Source organism: Maniola jurtina, chromosome 5 (genome assembly GCF_905333055.1).
Source record: "Maniola jurtina chromosome 5, ilManJurt1.1, whole genome shotgun sequence".
NCBI classification, from domain to species: Eukaryota; Metazoa; Arthropoda; class Insecta; order Lepidoptera; family Nymphalidae; genus Maniola; species Maniola jurtina.
The window spans coordinates 10,739,125-10,764,604 of NC_060033.1; the positions used below are offsets into that span (position 1 = coordinate 10,739,125).

At 35.5% G+C, this 25,480-nt stretch overlaps 2 protein-coding genes across 4 annotated transcripts in view; both read left to right on the forward strand.

The window, feature by feature from the left end:
* Window positions 1–1,024, forward strand: part of LOC123865244 (facilitated trehalose transporter Tret1-like) — a 36,799-nt gene extending 35,775 nt beyond the window's left edge. The window contains exon 9 of the transcript XR_006795944.1: window positions 1,014–1,024. The gene's annotated coding sequence lies outside the window, so the exon portion shown is untranslated. The remainder of the gene's footprint in view (window positions 1–1,013) is intronic.
* LOC123865242 (solute carrier family 2, facilitated glucose transporter member 8-like) lies at window positions 1–25,441 on the forward strand. Of its 3 annotated transcripts, none has more exons than XM_045906184.1 (9): window positions 1–19; window positions 9,469–9,628; window positions 14,933–15,162; window positions 17,304–17,420; window positions 17,747–17,953; window positions 21,180–21,312; window positions 22,449–22,678; window positions 23,723–23,917; window positions 24,388–25,441. In XM_045906184.1, exons 2-9 carry the CDS (start codon window positions 9,547–9,549, stop codon window positions 24,658–24,660), a joined length of 1,467 nt encoding a protein of 488 aa, XP_045762140.1. In that variant the 5' UTR covers window positions 1–19; window positions 9,469–9,546; the 3' UTR covers window positions 24,661–25,441. The 3 variants fall into 3 exon arrangements, with proteins under 3 accessions (XP_045762140.1, XP_045762138.1, XP_045762139.1); XM_045906182.1 differs by lacking the exon at window positions 1–19 and adding an exon at window positions 1,241–1,581; XM_045906183.1 differs by lacking the exon at window positions 1–19 and adding an exon at window positions 1,241–1,564.
* The last annotated feature ends 39 nt before the right edge of the window (window positions 25,442–25,480 follow it).

Below are 25,480 nucleotides of genomic sequence, written 5' to 3' on the forward strand. Positions count from 1 at the left end.
TGGCAAAAAATTCAGTATAGTTAGTTACCTACTCTTTTAAAAAGTAAAATGTTGCCTAAAATAAATAGGTAGATATAATTTTTTAAATAATATAATCGACACGCATGGGTTACTATGATAATAATAATTAAGGCAAGGCATGTATGCAAATGCTTGTGGTCTTAGATATGCGTGGAAGGTCCAGTAAGTCCTTGTGTGGTTTTTTCTGTAAAGGTAAGAAAATAATTTTGACTTTTTTTTTCAAAATTTTAGTCTCAGTAGTTTTGGAGATAAGGGCGGGAATTTTCAATTTTCATGATTTCCTTATGAGCATACCTTAAAATTATTTATTATAAAATTAAAATAAATAAATACGTACATTTACCAGCATATTATTTGAGACCCTCACCACAATCCATTTCTTTAATTTATATTAAGTCTCGCAGTAGGTGCAGTTTGTACCTTTTACTTTTTAGGGTTCCGTACCTCACAAGGAAAAACGGAACCCTTATAAGATCACTTTGTTGTTTGTCTGTCTGTCTGTCCGTCTGTCTATCTGTCTGTCTGTCTGTCCGTCGTGTCTGTCAAGAAACCTATAGGGTACTTCCCGTTGACCTAGAATCATGAAATTTGGCAGGTAGGTAGGTCTTATAGCACAAGTACAGGAATAAATCTGAAAACCGCGAATTTGTAGTTACATCATTAAAAAAAATTATAATGTGTTGCAATTTTCAAAGTAAGATAACTTTACCAAGTGGGGTATCATATGAAAGGGCTTTACACATTTTAAAACACGCTTTATTTTACGCTTTATACATTCTAAAACAGATTTTTATTTATTTTTATGTATGATAGTTTTTGATTTATTGTGCAAAATGTTGGAAAAAATACCCGAGTACGAAACCCTCAGTGCGCGACTCTGACTCGCACTTGGCCGGTTTTTTTTTAATTTTCCATTCTATTTTGCCCCTAGGCGCCAAAAGTGAATATTCAAAATTTATTTTATGTTACATGTTTGGAATCTTGGATTACAGGAATTCATATAGATAAGTACCTAGATTCGGAGCAAACTGGCATAGATAGGTATCTAGTTAATGTACCTACCGGAAAATGAAAGTTCCCACGGGATTTTAAAAAACCGAAAGTTTCAACGGATGAAGTCGCGGGCGTCATCTAGTATCTACGTAATACATTATACTGGGAACTGAAGACTGGAAGGCTTTGTTTGTTTACATGTATGTACTTAATTTAAAAGCAACGAACGGCTGAACCTTCTCGCTTAGTGAATGGATCGCGTCTATAGTGAGAGGCCGCGTGCGCGTACATCTGAGCCACAATCGATCTTTCTTACGAGCGGAAGTTGCTTGGGAATCATTAAATAATAAAATTAACATAGCATTTTTTTATTAAAACTCGTTTAAATCAAATTCTGCGGTATAAATATTGAATTGCCAGTGAAAACTACCGTGAATATCATAAGAAGCTTTCAGAGAAAGTTCTGCTCGCAGAAAATATTGAAAAAACTACTTAAATAGACCAGTGTGAGTTAATTAATGTGCTAATTGATAAGTGAACTCAAAAAAACGTGAGTGTTTATACTAAGTAAGTTTACAATTTTTTTTCACTTTTCACACTTTGGGTTAACTTTATAAGTAGAATGGGTTGAAACTAAATAGGTAGGTACCTATATCTATCTACCTATGTAAATATTAAATAAAGTGAGGTTGCATAGGTAAGTGCCACATATAATAACATTTTCTAAGACGAGGTGATACCTACAAACAAAATGCAAAAAACCGCATCAATATCGGTGTTATATAGTTTATCGGTGTTAATAGTTTGGTACTTCAAACGATCTTTACCTACTCATGTGACATAGCTGTGGATATTGGGTGCTAACTGCTAAGCACTTAGGTACTTACTTCCTAAAGCCTCAACCTAGCCTCAATAGCTCAACGGTTGAGGAGCGGAATGAATTCCGAAAGGTCGGGCGGTTCAAACCCCACCCGTTTCACTATTGTCGTACTTACTCCTAACACAGCTTTGCGCTTAGTTGGAGGGGAAAGGGGAATATTAGTCATGATTAGCATGGCTAATAATCTTTTATAAAAAAATAATAAAAAAACTCCTTTCCGTCCTTATAATAAATAATAATACATAAAATATAATACTTAACATAATTATAAATTATAACTATTTATTTATTTTACATCTACCTACCTCAAATATATACCAATAAATCCCATAGTACATTTTTTTATTTTTTTTATTTTTTATTTTATATGGAGACAAACAGTATTAAAAAAAAAAACAAAAAAAAATATATTTAAATGTCTGTATGTGTCCGTTTTCATATTATTTTTAATAACATCAGCTGTTTAATTTGAAACCGATTTCCAAGAAGACAGAGATTAACTGGAAAAGATACACTTGTTATTCACGTTCGGGTTGCGTAGATGGGATATCTTGATATTATTCAGCACTTAATAAGTAGGTATACACTAGATTCGCCTATGTAGTATGTAGGACGTAGGTACCTACTCGTAGACTAAAATCTAGAATATATAAAGCCCGCGACTTCGGTCACGAGGCTTTAGATTCTTAAAAATCCCAAATGCCCTTAATTTGGCGAAATAAAAAGTAACCATGCCCGTCTCAGGGATGCAAGTTATCTGTGTATCTTTCATCAAAATCGATTTAACTGTTATACCATGAAATCGTAATAGACAGACAGACACAATTTTGCATTAATAATGTTATAGTAGGTACCTAGAAATAGATTTAATTAATTATTTGGTGGTAGGTATCGTCCTGAAATTAATTAATAAAATATTGTTACTGCGCTTCTAGGAATCTTAAAAAATAATGTAGTCCGGTGCCTCGTCCATCAAGGTTCATAAAAAGCTGTTTTGCTGGTTCCTTTCGGTAGGAACAACATTCCGAGCGAATTTTTATATTTTTAATAGATTTTAAGTAGATATATCTTTACCTATCTAAATAATAATAATAGGCTCCTTTAATAGTACCTACATACTCCCTAGTTAGTGTTTATTATTATACATATTATACATATTATTATACATATTATACATATTATTATAGTTATACATAGTAGATAGGTAGAGGTACCTCGTAATTGTTTGCCCGGAGGCCGGAACTGAAACTTTCTTGAGATTAAATCATAAAGTCCATTACAAACAATAAAACAGTCATAGGCAATGAGCCATCATTGATGTCGCAATAGTTTTATAGCAAAACCTTTTATTAATTCAAAAAATACGAAAATGACTTCATATCAAGCTATACTTAGCTACAATACTTTTGGTTGAAAAACATGATAGACTTCTGTGTAAGCATGCCTATTATCTCGCGGAATGCAATGAGTGCGACACTGGCACAGAATACAGTATTAGTAGGTAGGTACAGGTATGGGAATTGTGTGGGGACTTGCGACCTGCGTGTCTCACTTGTACCCTTGTACCTTGTACCCTTACGCGTACCCCGTTTGGTGTAGGTATATAAGTTTCGGTAATATTCGAATGTTATAAAAATATTATCTAAAGCGGAATTTACATTACGAAATTAGTGGCACGAAATTAGTTTCACAACATTAATTTCAGTATCAATTGCACGTGTAAACGTCATATTTCATAATGCATTTACAAAATTAGACGTTTATACGTGCAATTGATAGTGAAATTAATGTCTTGAAACTAATTTCGTGCCACTAATTTCGTAATGTAAATTCTGCTTAACTGCAGACCGCCGCATCGCTCTGGTGCGACTCAACGGTCGCTTGCACGAATTGAATCCCAATTTAACTTTAATGACAATCATGCCCGTGGTTTTGAAATTGTCGAATAGCAACATTCTATAGAAGTTATTAACACATAATAATTTATTATAAATAATAGGTATACTGTATACCGACATATAAAAATGATAATAAAGATGGCGTCTAGCCCGATGAACCTATCAGTATTATATAATTATAACGCTGATATTTGTAGAAAAAATGACCTTTCGGAATATACTCAAATTCGCATTTACCCCAATGCACTCTATACCATTCTTCCAATTGTGATAAAACTTTCTGAAGTTTCTAAATAATGTTTAAAGTTTCGAAAGTTGTTTTTGGATCATGCGGAAAGGCTTCTGACATAGCACCTACTATCAACGCGTGCAATGATAAATACATACTCGTAATGACATAATAGGTAGGTGACTTAATCATACCGTCAAAGTGGTGTTGCAACTTGCGATGCATGTCTGGTATTAGCTCTATCTACCTGTACCTACTTAAATCTAAGTAGGTAGATTAATCTAAGTAGGTACCTAAATTAAAAGTACGAAAAATTTCCAGATTCATAAAATACCATAATTAGTAACTGTATATTTTTTCTGCTGAAGTCTAAGTGACAATCATTAAATTGCAATTTGCCTATTATATCTAATGCGTTCACTTTATTTCAATTTCTATTGTTAATATTTAATTTTTGTACTTAGTTATTTAAATTACTCAATACTGATCTTAATTAAAATTATGTCCTATCATTAAAGGCCTTAATTATTGGCCACAGCATTAAAAAAAAACACCTGACAGCTGTTGATCTAGAACACGGTCGTCGAGACTAACTGAGATTTGGAGCTAACTTTGGCTTCCTCAGACACTGTTCAAAGTTACTGAGACACTGAGACAACGTTATAATATTATAGCTGACGTAAATCTGTGTCGTTTGAACTAAAACTTAAGTCTGAGCAAAGTCAACGTAGTACCTACACTACTCTATGGATATCGATTGAGATCTATAGAGTGTACTTTGACTTTGCATGAGACAACGTTATATCTCTGGCATGAAATATCTAAACTGCCCCTCCATTGCGGTAGAATGAAAGCTATATTGTCACGATCGCAATCGCCTCTGAAGTTGATTTCAAACTACAGAATATAATATAATATATAAATATCGCTCACCCTACTTTGAAATGGAACTGTTCATATTTAGATGTAATATTATATTACATCTAAGTGTGACATTTCAAAGTAGGGTGAGTGATATTTATATATTATATTTCTGTACTGTGAAGGCAACTTTATTGGTTGACGCTCGTTTACTATTGGCTACAATACCATTAATTCTGCAAATGACAACAAATGCGACTTTAATATTGTTTGATGCAGGTTTTGCGGACTCGAACTACTGAGCAAAATCAAAGTACGCTCTATAGATCTCGGCAACAGTCTCCGTATTTGAAACGAGCAAAATTATCTGCTAGTACCTTGGCTGATGTTTAATTCATCCAAGGCTAGTACCTACGAATTATTATGATTGATGACATCACAAATATCGATTGATATATCACTGGTGTGTCGGTGAACGACTGTTAAAGCACCAGAAATTTCCTGACCAGCATTAATTAAACTCTAATGAGTTAAGATCGTTTTCCACTAACAGCAAAATATGTTTGCTTTGTGGTGGAAAACTTATGATTAGTAATAAATGGTGTAAAAAAACAACAACTGTGTCTACTAGCATATATGCATATAAATTAGTTAGATACATTGGAGTTCAAAAATAATACAGTTCACAGACCGCCGCCAGGCCTGTTTCCTACTACGCTGATGTCAGTATATTCTTATTCTTATTGCGGTCGCAGTATAGTTTTAGCACTAAATGTTTATTCGTTTGAATAACCTAACATTTTGGGCTAAAAGTATCTACCTATTACCTACTTCATATTTTATTGTTAAAAAAAATTAGGCCAATTAAGTACTTGCCTACCATTATAATATTGTACCGTAACAAGAAAATATAGTTTTCGCTAAAGCTTAAAGCATCATCCAAACCTACGCGACCAAAGCGACTACAAAGCGGGAACGTTAGCCGCGCGGTCGCCTCACATGATATTATAATAGTGCCATGCAAACCTATACGACCACTACATATGCACGTATATGTAGATTCACGTCGTGCGACCGCATCATGTCCCGCATCCCGCGTTCATGACGCGCACGTGTGGCAGTAGCTTTATGTACAAAATTAATGAATATTGAATATAGTTTGAATTAAATATTACATATACAAGTATGCGAATTGCGAACAAACATAAATAATATTATGTGCATACCTCGAGCTACGGACTAATTATTATTATATAAGGTATAGATCATAGATAGTTATACAATATGTGAACAATTTGATAGCAGATATTTAGGTACTTGATCCCACTTCTGATCTAAAATTTAGAACAAACTAAAATTATAAAATCAATACATTATTAGTAACTATCGTATTATTATTTGATGTAAATTAGCACCAATATAGGTAGATATATCTAACATCATACATATTAAGTATATTTGGTGTGTTAAGTAGCTACACGCGGGTCAAGTCATCGACAGATGACGCAACCTTCCAAATACAGGCGGGCTATAATTTTCCGTCCGTAATTTATAATATCTTTTGTTCTTCTTCAATCTACATTCAATACACTCGGAATTTCAATACCACTATGGTAGGTATGGTACGTTCATTCAAGCTATTCGAGTGCCCTAATTTAGAACTATGTACTGAGTAACATTTAAATACAAATATAAAATATAGACTTACTCGATTAAAATAATAGGTATTTTTTAATACAGTTGCTCAAAAAGTGGCGTATTGCAGGGACGTATAGCGTTCGGGATGTGGGCTATTACATACTCGTGCTTTTTCTTTACCTTTCCCGCACTCGTGCTTTTTCTTTCCCAACTGTCAAAATATTAAAAAGAAAAACCAACCATGAAGTTTTTACTAAAAAAAATTCATAGAAGTTTTTATGATTCATGCAAATACGTATTTCTAATAAGAAGCTACTAATTTGTTTCAATATCAGATTTAATGATTTGATTGAATGAGTTTGGTTAGGTTTCATTTCATTTCATCTCATTAAATTTCATTTTCATTTCATATCAATAAAAAACTTCTACTGAAGACTTGGCTGTATGGGCATAGTTCCCTTTGCCTACCAGAATGGGTGAAGAAAAAAAAAACTCTGCTTATATTCTACGGTTGGCGCCATTTTTCAGAAATTTTCTTTGCGAGTTTAGTTGTTGGTTGCCTAAAATGAGTAATTTCGACCCTAGTTTTTTATATCTATTAACAATAAAGTTGTTTTAAATTAAATTAAATTAAGTTAGTTGAGTTTATTGTGTTTTTATTATTTTATTATATTGCTTCATTTTTTCGCAACTGTATTAAAAATAGTCGTTCAGTACACGTGCGGAACCGTCATTGCAACTCGTTCCGACTGTCAACCCTCGCCTTCAGCTACGCCTCGGCTCGGGTAGACATTTGTCGGAACTCTTTGCAATGACAGCCTTTCCGAACTTGTAATGAAATATACTATTTCAACCTAATTGCAAGTTATAAATACTTTATTTTTACGTGCCAACTCATTTCTGGTTCTTCAATAGCTTTGTCTACTGAGTTTTGAGTTCTGACGCAATTGTAAGGGTCACGCGAAGGACCAATAATTTTTTAAACTATTACCTACCTCACTCATGACTCCTACGCTCCGCCTTAGGAAGGTCCAAAAGTTATTTGTGGGAATGGGTTATAGTCTTTTATAACAAAATTCCTCAATCAATTTTGGACTTGCCTCTACACAAGTTTAAATAATCTATTAAAATTGTGCTCCTGAAAAAAGCAAATTATACAATCGAAGATTATATAAATGATAAAAGAGCGTGCATTTGACATGCTCACTCCAGCAATGCGCGGGACTTTTATCACTTTATATCTATCTACATGTTAAAATATTGTACCTAAATATATCAACCGCCGAGTTTCTTGCTGGTTCTTTTTGGTATTTTAAATATTTTCCTTCCCATCATGGATCAGATAATCTTCAAATAAATATTTTTTGAGCTGACGTGAAATACTGGTCTCAACTTACCTACTTTTAAAGATAACGTAGGGTTGACTTCATTTAATCACTTTTAAAATACATACCTAATATATTTGTGAAAAACTCGTTTGAATGATGTATATAATAGTAATTAAATAGCTACCTATTTAATTAGGCACCAAAGGTTTCTTAAAATTATTTTTGCTAAGTGCAGTGATAAGTACTGAGAGATAAGTACACTACTAATAAGTAAGATTCTTGCACAAAATGTAACATTAATAATGAGTTCTGTCGTCGACAGAAGGTTTAAATCGATTAATGAAATATGTCTAATAGGTTGTCATAGGCAATTATAATTACCTCTTCAGCTGTACGTATTTATTGCATCCCATAAAATAACTAATTATTAAGGTTACGATGCTGATGGGGGTTAGCCACGGGTTAGCAATTAGCATTTACTAACCCGTGGCTAACTCCCACCTACCAAACTAACGCGGGGTTATCTATGTCGGACAAGAGTACATCCCATAAAAAAAGATAAAAAAAGTGTAAACCCTAAGTATATAGCTTAACGAGGGGATCCGTAAATTACCTACAACGTGATTAAGTTATCTTTGTTGTGTTACAAGTAGATAAAACTTGAGATAATTTCATCTCGAAGTGAAGTGCGTGTGATTTCACGCGAGATAAACCAACAATATTATTTACTTAAGCATAGTCCACACTAGAGGCGCGTGATTTTGTATCAGCAAGTTAAATATTGCCATAGTCTTGGACCAACCACCCACACATCCAGGCCACGCACCGATTCATTTAATGCACAGGAGACACTTAAACTTTAAAAACATTAATTTTAAAATACCCGAATCTCGGTACTTTAACCTCGAAAAATAATTTAGGTAGGCAAACCTTGAAGTAATCATGCCTGGTAGGAAATAGACGTATTACTTACCCTATCTATATTTATAGGTACAAGCGAACGGCAAACCTGATCTGGTAGGTAGGTAGGTAGGTACCTATTTATAATCTTGCAAACCTTACGAACCTGTTGCTAATTGCTACTTTAAATAGTTGACTTGAGTTTTTAAGACTCATGAGCACGTCTAGACTCTATATACCCATATACTGAGGATGATAATGATCACTTGTTTCCATTCAAACGGTTGAAACTATGAAGTACAAATATCACGTGATTATCTTTTCACGCTGTCATAATATATTAGTACTCTAAATAATGATAAATTAATACTTACAAAAAAAACAATATACCATCCACCACCATAGTCCCCCGGGAAAGGAACCAATGAGCCGACCAGAGTTCATCTTTTTAAAATATCTAGCGTAAATTAGTGTCCGATCGAACCTTCTACCTTTAAAACAATAACACCATTTTTAGGGTGGACCCTATTACGAAGACTCCGTTGTCTGTCTGTCTGTCAGCGGGCTATCTCGTTAGGTATCTCGTTACCCGTAATAGTTAGGGAGTTGAAATTTTCACAGAAAATAAAAATTTCAAAATGGCCGCCATGAAATTCATAAGTGTTATTTCTTGTACGATGGTACCCTTGACCGATTTTTATAATTGTCTTTTTGTTGCAGATTTAGAAACATCGAGAAAATGACCCAGTGATAAGAAACAAGGGCGAATTGACCACGGATAGCGAGTGCATAAATATTATGCTCGGTCTACGTCCTCTAAAATGGCTCGCAAGGTTTCAACAAGGCGGAATCGCCAACCAATTGTTCATGGCATTTATGGGTAAGACGTGTTAAAATTAACTAAGTAAATAATATTCCTAAAGTACCTACGTGCCTAATCTACAAAAATCCCCCTAAAATTAATTATTTTCAACGTACCTATGTACCTATATGCCTAACCTATAATAGTTTCTGAGTAAAATGGCAGTGACATACAGACAGATGAAACTAATCGTAACGCTGAGACCTGTGGAGCGTATTTAGCATTGATTTTGGAAGCGCCACGCCTATTCTGAGGTATTTAGAAATCTGAGATGTCATCTGATGCCTAAGTACATGTTGGGCATGAGTCAAATAGTTCACTCTGTAAATTTCATCCTGAGTCTCAAGTCTGAGCTAAGCAGGTAGATAGTGGTCTGTCGCGTTCTATAAATCTCAGCGTGCGTCCTTTGTAATATATTTTGTATTACCTCCTTACTACGGAAGTTGGGCAGAATTTATATTACTAAATTACTTTCAATGCTTGTTGAGATTAATGTCACGCAACTAATTTCAATATGCACGAAATTAGACGTTTACACGTGAAATTGCTTATGAAATTAATGTCATGAAACTAATTTCATGCCACTAAATTCGTAATGTAAACTCGGCTTTACCTTGTTCAGGAAGATGAACTATCATAGTGCACTCTCTTTTGCACAATTGTACAGAAGTGATAAGGATGTAAGTAGGTACTATAATCGTAACATTATATTATTGAGAATTGGGTCTCCAAATCGTCATTCGATCGAAGTCTGCCGGACTTCTGATGGTTAAAGTAGTGTCGAATTTATTTCAGTTGTCGGTTGGTTTCAGACACCATTTCGTCAATATTTAAATTCCATTTGCCGTTCTAAAATATTCAATCGCGATTTCAAACTACTTTAAGCATCTTTATTATTTTCGTATCTTAGTATTATTTTCTAGTGTGTCATTACCATTAGTAAATGTCACTAGAAAACCAGTCTTGATCTTGCTACATGAATGTTTTATCTCCAGTTAATATTGGTAGGTCACGGAAAATGATTAAAAATGATTTCCTGTGTGAACTATAAGTAATTAAGTAGGTATTCATATCCGGCAACAATACTAGTAAAACGTTATGTAGGTAGGTGGGTACATGAGTTTAATAAAACTCCGTAATATTATGTAATAATAATAATTAGTCATACTGAAAAACAATCCTACTGTTTATATAAACACGATTGAATGTAGGCATGACTGTAATACGTGTTACAGTCATGATAAGTTAGTACTTAGTAGGTATCTTGAGTGTGTAGATTTTTAATTTCTCTAAACCTCCATTGCTCACGAGAAGCTAAAACGCAGCTAGTTTAATTTATAAATTAATATAAAAAGTTCTTATCGCTCGCTTATTCACTCAAAAGGTTAGTTATCGTCGTAAGTAATTTATTGCCAGCAAATCTTGGAAATATTAAAATGAAATCCGTATATCGGCGGGGTGTCCGTGACTGGGTTTACCACATTTAACCTTGTGAAATTGTGGGATTGAAATATTTTATATTCTAGGATTTTAAATGATTTTAAAAGTAGTAGGCTAGACATTAATGATCTTGTTTAAGAGACGTTTTCCTAGCGCTCTCCATAAAAACGTATCTAATTTAGATCTCATTTGAATATTAAAATCAATGAAACTCAATGAAATTTAATAAACACGTTTAATAAACTAATGTCTGTGTCTGTGGTATTGCAGATTTCCGTAAAACTGTGTAGTTTAGTCACAAGGGCTCAAAAATTTCTCGAACGTGTTTACAAATCGTTAAATGTTAATTGTCTATGTTAATTGTTTAGAGCGAGCTATGAATAAATTCCTCTTGACAATTATAATAACATGCATAGATATTCCACCTTGGTGTCACGTAGTAAAAAAATAAAAAACTTATAGGTAATATGAACGTATGCTCTGGTACCTCTAGCATCCCTTTGGCTATAGCGGGCAACTTTTTCAACAATATCATGACGCTGCGCTATACAGATAATTGTCAACCAAAAAGTCCACCCTGATCCACCAGCATGGTCACAGCAAAGCGGATCCCACACGGAATCAACAATTTATTGCTCTAATATAAAAAATTGTTTAACAAAATATAAACACGAGTTCTAGCTAGCGACCGAAAACAGGTTGCAGGAACAATAGTAGATAGGTAACTTACCTACTGGTTGAGAATCGTGAGGGACTTATTTCCAGATTAAATTAAATAAATTAAATGTAGGTAGGTATGTTATAGATGAAACAAGGGCAATTATAGAGCTCATTTTAAAGGCTTATGCCTATCATATTTTTATAGGATTTCGGATAAGTAGGAATCCGATAATTTTATTTATCTACTTTTAATTGTAAGAGTGAAAAAGACTTTCAGAAGATAAATCGAGAAAATTTGTAATAGGCCATATTGCTGTAACTAATTAGCGTTTAAGAAACTTATTCCTATAACAAATAAAATAAAATAGTTTACTTAATATGGAGATGTAAAAAATATGTGAAAAAATGCAAAGTGGGAGTATGGGAGCCCCAAAATATCCAAAATGCCTCGCGCCGCTGCACTGCACTGACTAAACTAACCTAGGAGGCTAGGTTGGTCTTAATTGGTCAGTGTTGTGAAGACATGCATAACATATAGATTATACTCTACAAGTTGATGCCCGCGACTTCGTCCGCGTGTCTTGGTTTTATAAAATCTCTTTGATTTTCCGGGATAAAAAGTAGTCTATGTCCTTCCACAAGCTATCTTTCTCTAGCCACAGCTATCTCTGTGCCTTTCGCCAAATGGACGTGAAAAGCTAGCACACAGTCAGACACTCATTCGCATTTTTTGTAATATTACTATGGATATGGTTTTAATATAATAAGAACTACTTACTTATTTGGTTTATCTTACACCAAGTAAATGATTATAAGTTTTCTCTGTTACTACCTGGTATAGGTACGAGCTTACCTATAGGGTTTTCTATTTTAAGATAAGTAAAACCAGTTCTCCGTAAATAGAGTTTAATTTATGTACCTATACTGTATAGATACCTACTCTAGCATAAGCAACTTTCATAACAAGTCACTGATTCAGATTACTGATATTCTCGCATGACAACTATTTATCCCCGTCATCCTTTGCAATTTTCTTGGAATTTCCTTGAAAGTTTTCACTTTGGAAGCGCATATCATATCCTATCTAGGAAAACCTAATTAATGAACTCAAAAGCACAAAATATTTAGTGCTAAAAACTTCCTCTTCTTACTTTCAAATTTATAACGTAACAAATGCACGTATTCGCGTCGTGGACGCTCCCGCATCCCGTGTACATGACGCGCAAGTGTGGGCGTAGTTAAAACAGTGGGTGTAGGAGTTTTTAGAAATAAAAGTATTGAGAAATAAACAGACTTTGATAATGTTCCGGCAAATATTGGGAGATAAGAGGAAGAAATTATAATAAGAACAAAATATAAGAAAGTTCCTTCACACTTTTAAAGATTCGCGAGGAAGTTGACCCCCGTTAAGATGCAAAACAGGTTCATGAATAACGTTAACCGCGACACCATCTCGAAACGAGTTCCCCAGCTTTTCTCAGAAATCTTTACTCATTGTCAGATTCAATCCCCGACAAAAAGCTCTTTCAAAAGAATCGCAGCTCTTATATGTACCTAGGTACCTACTTCACATGCCCATAAAATTAAATCTTGGAATAGGGAAAATATCTTTTACTCAAATGGTTTTCCTACTTTAAAACTGCAGCCGGAGATAGTACGGTCATTATTAATTACAGGAATCACTTAGTCCCACGGAAAAATGAGAATTCCAAGGGCTGCAGCTACATAGTACATATAATATAACAATATCTGTCTATGTAATAGGGATACCTAGGGAATTTGGTTTGTTTTCCATAGAAGATTAATTAATTAACTTATTTATTTATTTAAAGAGTAAGTCTTCAAGATTTTATTAAAAATTGAATAATACATAGTTAGATACACTCAACACCTAAGTATATGTTGAGGTTGTTTTTGCACCTGAATAACCACTCATCACTGTCATCGGATATAAAAATATTAACAGGGCTCTCTCCGTCACTCGTTTCATACAATCGTAGTTCCAATTTCATTTGAATATTAAGCAACCAAAGTCCATGAAATTTTGCAGACATATTCTAGAAACTAATATCTGTGTCTGTGGTATTTTAGATTTTTCTAAAAATATGTAGTTTTAAAATTACAGGGGCTTAAAGATTTGTATGAAAATTTTTAAGACCGCGTAACTTTGAAACCGAATATTTTAACAGAAATCTGGAAAACCACAGACATAGATATTAGTTTCTAGAATATGTCTGCAAAATTTCATGGACTTTGGTTGCTTAATATTCAAATGAAATTGGAACTACGATTGTATGAAACGAGTGGAAACGAGTGACGGAGAGAGCCAATAACAACTGCCGATAAATAATAATAATTCTAGAACTAAAGATTCAGACAAGTTCTAGGCAAGTCAATCAAATGCATTAGGTACATATTTAATTGAGAATTTAATGATCGCTTGTTTACAATAATTCACTATTGCTTAGATTCTGTTAAAACTTGATCTAACTAGAAATTGTTATAATTATTGTAGTTACACAATACACATGCATGACAATGAATAATAAATATAATCATTGCGTAGGTAAGGTACTACCGTACCTACTACCTACTTACTCATTTTATAAAGCCGGATCAAACTTATGCGAGCTTTATGCAAATAAGTACCTACTAAGTAAGTACATTAATGAGGTTGTAGTTAATGCGTAACGTGGAACGTGTATGAACATTTAAAAGAAAAATAAATCTAACCTTGAACCTACGCAGTCAAGGTTGCCTCGTCCATAAAGGCGAACTAGGCAACCGCCTGAAACTAGGCGCTGAAATTTGGGGATCAGCATGGCGAGGGTACAGGACAGGCGTGTTAGCAGTGCTAACTTAGCAAGGCTACTTTTTGTCTTATAAAATCAAAGAGTTCCCACGAGATTTTCAATAATTTAAATTTACGCGAACGAAGTCGCGGGCATCATCTAGTAAAACATTAATTGTTGTAATTCTAAGTATTACTTAACTTATTAATTTTTTAATAAATACTTATTACCAGTAACTTGCCGTACTTAATACATTTTCCACATTGTTTTGGAATAGGTACATATTATTATGATTCCTTTGTTCGTCAAAGCCACGGTTCATTTACTGTCAATTGCCAGAATTTGAGATACATAAGTATCATGTGTTTGCATTCAGTGTTTACTAATTTTTTGCCCAAGCTAGAAAATAACACTTTAATTTAACTTTTAGTGACCATTCCGGTCCTGAACTTCGGCATGCTGATGGGCTGGCAGTCGCCAATGACGCCGATCCTGCAAGCAGAAGATGGGCCCGCGCCAGAACCAATCACCGACGAGACCATCTCCTGGATGGCTTCCATCACCTTCTTCCCCCCGATATTCTGCGGGCTGTTCGTCGGAGACCTCGCTGACCGCTGGGGAAGGAAAATTACCACCTTATTGACGTCTTTAGCGCTTGTGGTAAGTTTTCCTAATTCACTAGTAGGTATATCTACTTACATAGAAGAAAAAAGTTTCTTCTTTCAATATTATCATTTAACCTTATTTCAATATCCTCTGCAACGTGGTTGCGTGGCGAAGCTCCGCGATAAGACCGCCAATTTTTCTTTTATTTCATAGGTTTATTTATATTCATTTCCTTCTTGTATTAGTCTACATTCATTAATTACCTTCTTTTCGGACTTAAAGACGTAGAGTCTTTGTTACCTTTATTACCTATTAATAAGTACCTAATTGAAATATTTCATTCTCTTTATATTAGCCTACTTACCAACATTGAATTTTAAAAGCATGAGATACTTACTTAGCATCCTAACTAAAGATTTCATTTCACTAAAGCTTAGCCGTGCAACTGAATCAACATAATAATCACAAGTGCAATTTTCACAATTATTGCCTATTCAAATACCTACAGTCATTATTTTAGAAATTATTCCCAGACAGTAAAAAAATTACAAAGATCAAGTAAATGCAAATCGATGTCGGAATTGACTCATTCCGTACCTTATCTACAGAAGAATAAGATACATTTTACACCTAAGGTTCATGGCGGCAAAGGTTCTACTTACTAGGTGATTAAAGATGGCGGATTAACTGAAGGCTAACACTTATATCCATGGAATGGAGTTAAACCGAGGCTTTTTGATAACTTAATCTCAGCTTTATTTACATAACCATGTTATTATCTACGGATGAAGTTGGTTTATTGATGTTTTCATTAATCTTTATTAATTTAAATCTTTTTGAAAATCACCTGATTTGGCAATACTCCTTGGGGGCCTTGGACCTGACTCACAACGAAGGCCCCGATGCCCTAGTAAGGCAAGAAGACAGGTCTTAGCCGACACACGCCTTAAAGAACGTTACCGGGGAATCGTTCTTCCCTGTGTCACACTCCGGCAAGGATGCCACATGAGTAAATATCCCTACGTGGTTATGCCTCGAGACTCGTACCCTCTAGTCTTGACCTAGGTCACACAGAGAAAACTGCGCTGATGACGTTGCCTACATTTGCATAGTCCTACCTACATAAATCTGCCGCTGTCGCAGCGTCACTGACGCGGCACTACCAATGTGGTGCACAGACGCTCGACTTGAAAGTCCATTTTAAGCGGAATTTTTACCCGACTGCGGCAAAGCCGAAAGGAAGGGTTATGATTTTAGCAGTCTATGTATTTACCTTACGAAATTAGTGACACGAAATTATTTTCACGATATTAATTTCATTACCAATTGCACGTGTAAACGTCTAATTTGAATTAGATGCATGCATTACGAAATATGACGTTTACAGGTGCTAATGATAATGAAATTATTGTCTTGAAACTAATTTCGTAATGTAAATTCCGCTTTAGTTATATATAGACAGTAGCTTGAGCTGTTAAGTACCTATGAAAAGACGCTGTGCCCCTGCCTCCGACTGCATTCCACTCTGTCGGTGTGCGTCACGCCTTGCGCCATTGGCGGCCGTCAACTATTCTCTACTATTATCACCATTATTAAAGAAAATTGCAATCATTTAGGTTCAAATAGTTCTAGGTCATAATAAATATTATCTATGTGTGCACTATACATAAAATTATTATGTACCTACATAAGTACATACTATCAGGTTTAAAGTCTTCTTACGTTCCTGTAATTATTTATTGAAAGTAGACTAAGTAGGTACCTACCTACATAATTATTTAGACCTGTCATTTACGCATATGTTCAGAATAAGATAAGAGAATTTAAATTTTGCGAAGTGCCGTGCAATTATTTAGTAATATGTATTCACCACTACGCTATTACAACTATGAAGAACCAGTATCAAGGGCAGGGCCTGCGATTCGGCCGCAAACTCTTATCATTCCTAAGTTGCTACAATCGCAATATTTATGAATGGATATGATTCTCGTGTGGCTATGGTATTCTTGCTGCATCAGTGCATTTTAATTTTTAACCGTGAGAGAGCGTCAGCCAATCTGGTGAGAGCGAAGTTCTGTAAATCCACGGCAATCACCCCCCAGTTTTGTTAGATCTCTTTCTTTGGTGCTATATACATTCCCTAAAATTGATATGTCTGTTCTTTCACATGTATTAAACTCCTGTTTTTCCAACAGATCAGCTGGTCCATCACCTTATTTTCATTGCGTCCATGGGCACTGATAACATCGCGAGCAGTCGCCGGCCTAGCCTGTGCAGGCTGCTACGTTGTTGCACCCCTATATTTAAAGGAGGTATATAGTAATCAGATATCTTGCAATTAAAAAAATACGTCTTTTACCTATTAATACTTGAAGACTTCACACACCTTTGAGACACTTATGGAGGACTCTCAGGCATGCAAGTTTCTTCACGATGTTTTCCTTCGTTAAAGCAAGTGATATTTAATTGCTTAAAACGCACATAACTGAAAAGTTACCGAATAGGAGGTGGACGACTTTAACCACTAGGTTATCACGGCGCTAAGCGTGGCGTAATTTTTTTACTCTAAAAATCTCATAATTTGCATCAATTAGGTACTTCTGTTGCCGTTTTGATATTTATCAGATATTTTTTTCAGGTGGCATCAGACAACATTCGTGGAGCGCTAGGCTCTCTTTTCATCCTCTCGCAGAACCTCGGCTACCTCTTGGTGTACATAGCGGGTGATTTCTTCTCCTTCTCGGCCGTGATGTGGCTCTGCACTGCCATACCCGTCCTTCATATGCTAGCGTTCCTAGCTATGCCCGAGACCCCAGTATTTCTAGTCAAACAAGGAAAGTTACGGGTAAGGTATCTTTGTTACTTCGTTTATTTATGCAATCCATGACTCATGAGCTAGAAGGTCTTGATCTCCGGAATTCCGGTTTTGGTGTAACTCCGGAGCTTCGAAAAGTTGCAGGATCAGGATTGTAAAATCGGAGTTGTAGTGAACATATCCGGAGTTTCGATTTTCAAATTTTAAGAATAAGTTTAAATTGTTATGAGCTTTTCAGCGGTTACAATACAGCGTTAATCTTCGTAAAGTGCAAATCTGGAAATTGATGAAATTAACGCAAGTTTATCGTCAGAAGATAATAAAAAATATTGGTCTTAGACTTTTTTAATCGACTTCAAAAACTGTATTTCATAGATGTTGCGAGTCATCTACAATGACTATTACATTATTCTGATTGACCATGTTTTTTTCAGTGTCCACAATTATCGATAGTAAAAAAGTTAGTCTAAAAACCAAAAATAAAACTTTTCATACATTATGATACATACAATTTATGAAGACGCACACGGTATTTTCTCTACTGCAATCATTTGAAGCTTTGAACTACGACTGAACTCTTATTCGAGTTCTATAATATAAAGTACGTAGGTAGGTACCTATTTTACAGAGCTCTTACTACACAGGCACCTACCTAAAACTTAGGTAATTTGAAGTAGTTCTGAGTGTGTCAAGGCGCGCTCTCAAATTAATCAATGTGAAGACATTATTATCATTGTCATCCTTATCTCTGTATAATCTAGACGTGAGTGAGTAACTAGGTACATAATATTTTATAGTAGAGTCCTATGATGGAAGACCTCGATTCAGTTCCTGTTTCTAAAGACCAACCCACATAATAAATCTTAGCTTGTTGGATATAGCTGAATATGATTGAAATTTATACCACGGTGGCTCCGATATCAGTGGTTTATATACGGACGTTTTCAATCTTACCCGGTAGCCTACTAATAATAATAATTAATAATAATAGTATGTAAAGCCGCTCTACACTCACGCTGATTGCGGTGCAAAAGCCCGTGAACGTGACGTCAATAACGCGGCGCGGCGCGGCGCCGGAAACACTTTTCCACACTGTAGTCTATTTTTTTAACACAGAGACCAAAATGACCATAGAAATGTCAAACTTAAAAGTAATTATACTTTACAAAAAATAGTGTTGCCTCATGATTACGGATTAGGTTAAAATCGTAATATTTCGTGCAAAACGAGTAAAATAAAATATGTGTTATTATGAGACTAAATAGCACTAACCACATATAATTTGAAAGACTTATAGAATAGTTTGTAACAAAAAATACAAAAAATAATTCGTCAAAGAAATTTTTCAATAATAAGTAAAACTCATAAATTCAAAATGAAGGTAAGTATGCTTATTTCATTTGAATTGGAATTATTTTGAACATATTTTGTTGTTTCATACACATTTGACAAGAATTCCTACAAATATTTATCGGTAGGTAAGTATCGATTGCACCACATCACTATTAAAGAGTCGTAAAAAACAGACAACACACGAAACGTCATTTTGGTCTCCGGGATTAAAAAATTGACTATAGTGTAAGAAATAATCAAACTGTTCCCGTTTTGTGCGCGAGTGTAGAGCGGCTATAACACAATTCAAAAGATTTAAAGTCATGCCGATACCGTATGTAATTGTAAAACATCCGGAAACAATCGCGATAACGCTGCGTACAGACTCTGTACGTAATAATAAAGTTACGATGAACGTGTAATATTATACGTTAGTATTTGGAATTATTGAATTTAGAGCTATTTATAGAGATTAGGAACGAATCTTATCTATCTTTCTAAAAATGGAACCATTATAGGACGACTTTATTGTCTGTCTGTCTGTCTGATTCAGATTCAGATTCAGATTCAGATTTATTTATTTGCTTTCATGTACATTTACATTAATTGATGGTGGGTGCTTAAAGCTAAAAGCTAAATACATGAGACCCTGTCAGGGTATTGCAAATACAATTTTAGTCTACTTACTTAGTATTTTAGTTACTGTCTATCCGTCTGTCGTGTCTGTCAAGAAAACCTACAGGGTACCTACTTTCCGTTGACCTAGAATCATCAAATTTGACATACAGGTAAGTCTTACATAAGTCTTATGTAATAAGTAGAGGAAAAAATCTGAAAACCGTGAATTGGTGGTAACATCATTAAAAAATTAAAATGAATTTTCATAGTAAGATAATTATAGCAAGTGGGGTATCATATGAAAGGGCTTTACCTGTACATTCTAAAACAGATTTTTATGCTTACCTAATAGTTTTTGATTCATCGTGTAAAATGTCGAAAAAATGCTTGAGTACGAAACCCTCGGTGCGCGAGTCTGACTCGCACATGGCCGGTTTTTTTTATCCTTCTCTGTCTTAAAATCAGTTATTTAGAGAAACATATCTACATTATGTACATATTTCATTGGAAATGGCTGCTCGTGTTCACTCGCTATATCTACACTAAGCTTTAATTTAAATGTCGCAAGCACAACACCAGTCTACACTCAATACTACCGGATATTTTTTATCTTGTAAGTTGTATCAGTCACGTAAATCTACAGAAAAATCTAGAACACGACAATTGCAAGTTATTATACATTACTAAAAATTGTGTTAACTTTTCCTTTCATAACATATTTAAGTGAGTATAGGTACCTATAATATCAAGGCAATCTGGACTATTACGCAAAAATGTAATATCTAACCATAACGAGTAGGTAGGGCATGCAGGTTACCTCAAAGTCAACCTTCGCTGTCTCGATAGTCGACATCGACAATCGTTTCTTCGATATCGAGCTTTTAGCCAAAAACGACCTTCATTAACTCGAATGTCGACCTTCGGTACCTCGAGAGCCATCATCGACCTCCGTTACCTCGACAGTCGACATCGACTATCGTTTCTTCGATATCGACCTGTTACCGCAAAGTTGGACATCGACTTTCCGACATCGACACTCGTAAACTCGATATCAAACTTCGTAACTTCGAAGACTCTCGGATCATATTTTCTTGAAATTAAAAACTTGGAGCCTGAATAATAATATGTAGTTAATGTAATGTACTTAGAATAAAATGTGATATAATTTTAAACTTGGTAGGTAACTAATTATAAAATAAGTAAACCGATCTGCAATCGTCTCATTCTCGAAGTTTAGTTTTCTAAAAGTTTCACTTCTACCGCGTGTGACTGCACTGCACACATTTTAATTTTTTATTGTTCTCAGGAAGCCAGAGTTACACTGGCGTGGTTGCGGAACACATCCGTCGAGGATAAAAAACTGGAAGAGGAGGTGCAACAAATGGAAAGAGAGGAGGAGTACGCCAAGTCCATGAAAAAGGCCTCGTGGAAAAGCATAGGTTTCTATTTTTAATTATTCGAAGCTCAATGATTTTGAAAATATATTATTTTCACAGTAGGTACTAGGTACCTACCTATTAAATTTTTTAACTAGCTAAATTAACTATATAAAGATCTACATAGTAATCACCTTCCTAAACAAGTTACAAAAAAGATAGCCGCGCGACTGTGTTGTCCCACATTTTTTGCCTCCAATTGTATTAATAAAAGCGTTACATTCAAGTTCATGCGCTGAGAACAAATAATTATGTAAGTATAGATATTATAACGACGAGCAAAAAAATGTCTATTACAGAAGTGAAGTCATAAATCTATTCTTGTTGAACTGTACTTTTTTAGGGTTCCGTAACCGAAGGGTGCCAACGGGACCCTATTGCTAAGCCTCCGCTGTCCGCCCGTCTTTCTGTAAGCAGGCTGTAACACGTGAACCTAATAAGTAGGTAAAGAGTTGAGATTACACAATGCGTATTTTTATTACCGCTGTAACAATAAATAATAGAATTTCAAATTGAATGCCATGAAAATTAAAAAATGAAAGTGTTTTTTCTTGTACGGTGGTACGGAACCCTTCGTGTGCGAGTCCAACTCGCACTTAGCCGATTTTATTGTTAGATATTATAGTTGGTTACATGTGCTTCTTTATTTATTTTTTATCATACGAAGTAGGTACGATCCATATGAACCCACATTGAAGCATTCACAAAATAATTGTTGAGTGATGAGTCAGATAATACAGTCTGGGTGAGTCTGGGCATCAAATTCAAACAGTCTCAATTTGGAAAATTGTACCTACATAATTTTAAATCCAATGCCAACAAGTTAAAGTTCAAAATCGAAAACCCGACTACGACCTTAAAAACTGTCTTAAAAAATACATCACGGACATATAGTTCATATTTTCATTCATAGAAATGAGACCTTTCATTTGATCTACGAAATTCGACATAGAGCCAGAATGCTGAAATCCAAGCAAAGCGGGCTAAAGTACCTACCCGTATAACGAAAAGCAGATTCCACCTAGTGGAACCAGCGCGGCGACGCAGAATATCTACGATTTTACAGCAATGGACCGTACGGCGCCTATATGTATATAAATTAGGTATAAAATAATAAAAATCAACCATTTTCCTTTCAGTACAAGACAAAACCACATTCAAGGCGTTCCGCATAGCAGTTAACGTGATGCTCTCGCAAGAAACCTGCGGTTACCTGGTGGTGCTCATGTACGCAGGCTCCATCTTCGAGCAGGCCTCAGAGTCCATCAGCCTGAAGCTGAGCCCCAACAAGCAGACGATAGTAGTGGGCGCCATACAGCTGCTGGGCTCCATTGTCGCCAGCTGCATTGTGGAGAAGACTGGACGAAAGGTAATAATGTTCAAGCAAGAATTACAATTTTTTGCATGTTTCACCCAGAAGTATTATACCATAATATAATGCGGAGATATTATATAATTGGAAAAGACTTCGCCCTCTTATTCGGGGAGCCCAGAGTTCAATTCCGGGTATGCATTTTTAATTTCATCTTAATCAGCTTAAATCTAAAGCAATTAAAATATCACTTGCTTTACGGTGAAGCAAAACGTGAGGAAACCTGTATGCTTGTAGTTCTCCATAATGTTCTCAAAAGTATGAAGTCCGACGATCCGCACTTAGCCAGAGTGGGTCTATGGCCTAAATTCTTCTCATTTTGAGAGGAGACCCAAGATACGTGCTCAGGTGAGCCAGCGAAAGGTTGATGGGATGATGATGATTCCGATTATTAAAAAAAAAATCTACCATTACGTGATTGGCCAGACGTGATGCAGACGACACGGGAACCGGCACGTCCTGTTTATAACAACGCCATACTTGGTCTATGGAAAAAGTATCTGGCCACAACTTCACCTTCGCTACATCAATGATTAAACCACGTCCAGAAGATATCAAAACTTAAATAAATCCATGAAGGAACAATACGTTTATGCTCCGAACACAATTAGGCATATTCGTCGAATTTCGAATACACTAACATAAATTATGAAATCCTGTAAGTAAATTGAATGTTGACTCATCAACGCCGTCATCATGATAAACTTTACTAAAGGTCATCCGTTGGTTCGGTAATTTAACATCAAAAGAATATACATAGTACCTACCTACTCGTACCTATTAAAAGACGAAATCGCGTTATTTTCCGCGTCACGTTCAATCGTAAAGCTCTTGAATTTTATTTTTCGTTTTTGTCTTCCACGGAGTTAGGAATCAGCTTAGCTTATTAATAAGCACTGGTTCTCATAGTAAATTGTTCGTAGCTATTTCTATAGTATCCGGCTTTCTATATCTTTACAATCTTGTACTGCGAGCTTGGACCGTGCGGTTGAGCAGGATGACGGTAAGCTCTTAACTGAAGAAGTCTTTTCATGTTTGCAGTGGCTTTTAGCGGGCACATCTTTTGCAACGGGTCTCTCAATGTTGGCGCTCGGAGCCTGGTTCTACATAACCTCCATGTCAATCTGGCTGCCTGGCTGGCTGCCCGTGGTCGCCATGTGCCTCTGCATCTTTGCGGATGCCGCGGGGTACCAACCGGTACCTTATGTTATTACCTCAGAACTATTTTCTTTCCAGGTAAGCCTTTTAAAAACTTAGACACCTACGCTGTAACCCAATTGTTGAGGTTGCCCGTAGAGTTAGTTCTTAGCAATAATACCGCCTTTGCATCCAAAGCAGAAGCTGAAATTTTGGTTTTTAATAATCAGTGGCGTGCAGCCCATAGAGTCGTAATAGCGCTACTAAAAGCAAGTTGAAATAGCAAGTCAGCACACACTGTAACCTAATAATGCCTACCGCTTGGATGCCTTTGCAGGCCTCTATTTCTCTTAGCATTCCTGAGGGTGGGCTTAGCTAATCGTGATGCTTCGACGTTTCAACTTTGGTCTTACATTTTATCTACCCACTATACCTACTATTGATAAGTTGTAAAGAGTTGATCTATTTGTAAATCCTTGGTGCATCAACTACCAACCGATTTGGACACAAGACACTGCCTGGAAAAGGCATATGCTTTCGACCAATGCTAACTTAAATATTTGTTCCAGCATCGTGGCATGGTAACATCCTTCGTGAGCTCTGTGGACGCTCTCAGTGACTTCCTCCAATCAAAAGCCTACGACCCCCTTCTGAAACTCCTGGGAATCCACTGGGTCTTCATAATGTTTTCCTTAGTCTGTTTCATCGGCACGTTGTATACTGTGCTGTACGTACCGGAGACTAAAGACAGAAGTCTGGAAGAGATCTACGCAATACTTGACGGGAGGCAGAAGGAGAAAAGGAAAGATGTGGAGACTGGGAATGAGACTAGTAGATTATAGCCACTTCGAAGTTACGACACGGTGTATGAACTACTCGTGTGTTATGAGTTTTGACTTGAGGTCTGAGAAGTATACCTAAGGACGTACGCGATAGGTAGATAGGTACCTACCAACCTACTCGTTGAAATTTTTCTGACTGTCCAATTTTCTAGACATTGTACCTACGCTTATGACTTATAAATGACTTGAGGAGTATGTTCGCTCTCCTTGAAATTCTTTTGACTAACCAGATTTCTTGAGACAATAGACAAATACGAATACCTATCGGAGATTGTAACTTACTTAATTGAACCTCGTTACCAGTATGGAACTGGCCAGCAATTTCAATAACGTCCTGTTGGAAATTGCTGGTGTGGCGTCTTTTTAATAAATAATGCAATTTCTGAGCAAGTGGCAATTTATTAAAGAATAACGGCCTATTATTATTATAGGAATAGGTGCCGATTTAGGATCGGTAATTGCACACCACAATATTATAATGACCATCAGACGTGACTTATAGGGATAGGTATAAGGTAGCTATAAGGTAGGTAGTAGATACCTATCTACGAAAAAATTTACTAATTAATAACATTTTTACAAGGCCATAAACGGCCCTAAATTTTTGTGCAATGGATATGAATCTAGTTTGTATACTGTGATAGGATTGAAATTGTATAAGAATGTATTTTTTTACTGTGCCTATTTACTTCCGATTGTGATATTATTGACGAATAAATAAATGGTATTATTAGAGATAAGTTCAGATGCCATGAAATCATTAAATAATTTATACACATTATTTTGTCATTTTTATTAGCCACACATACCTAATTTTTTT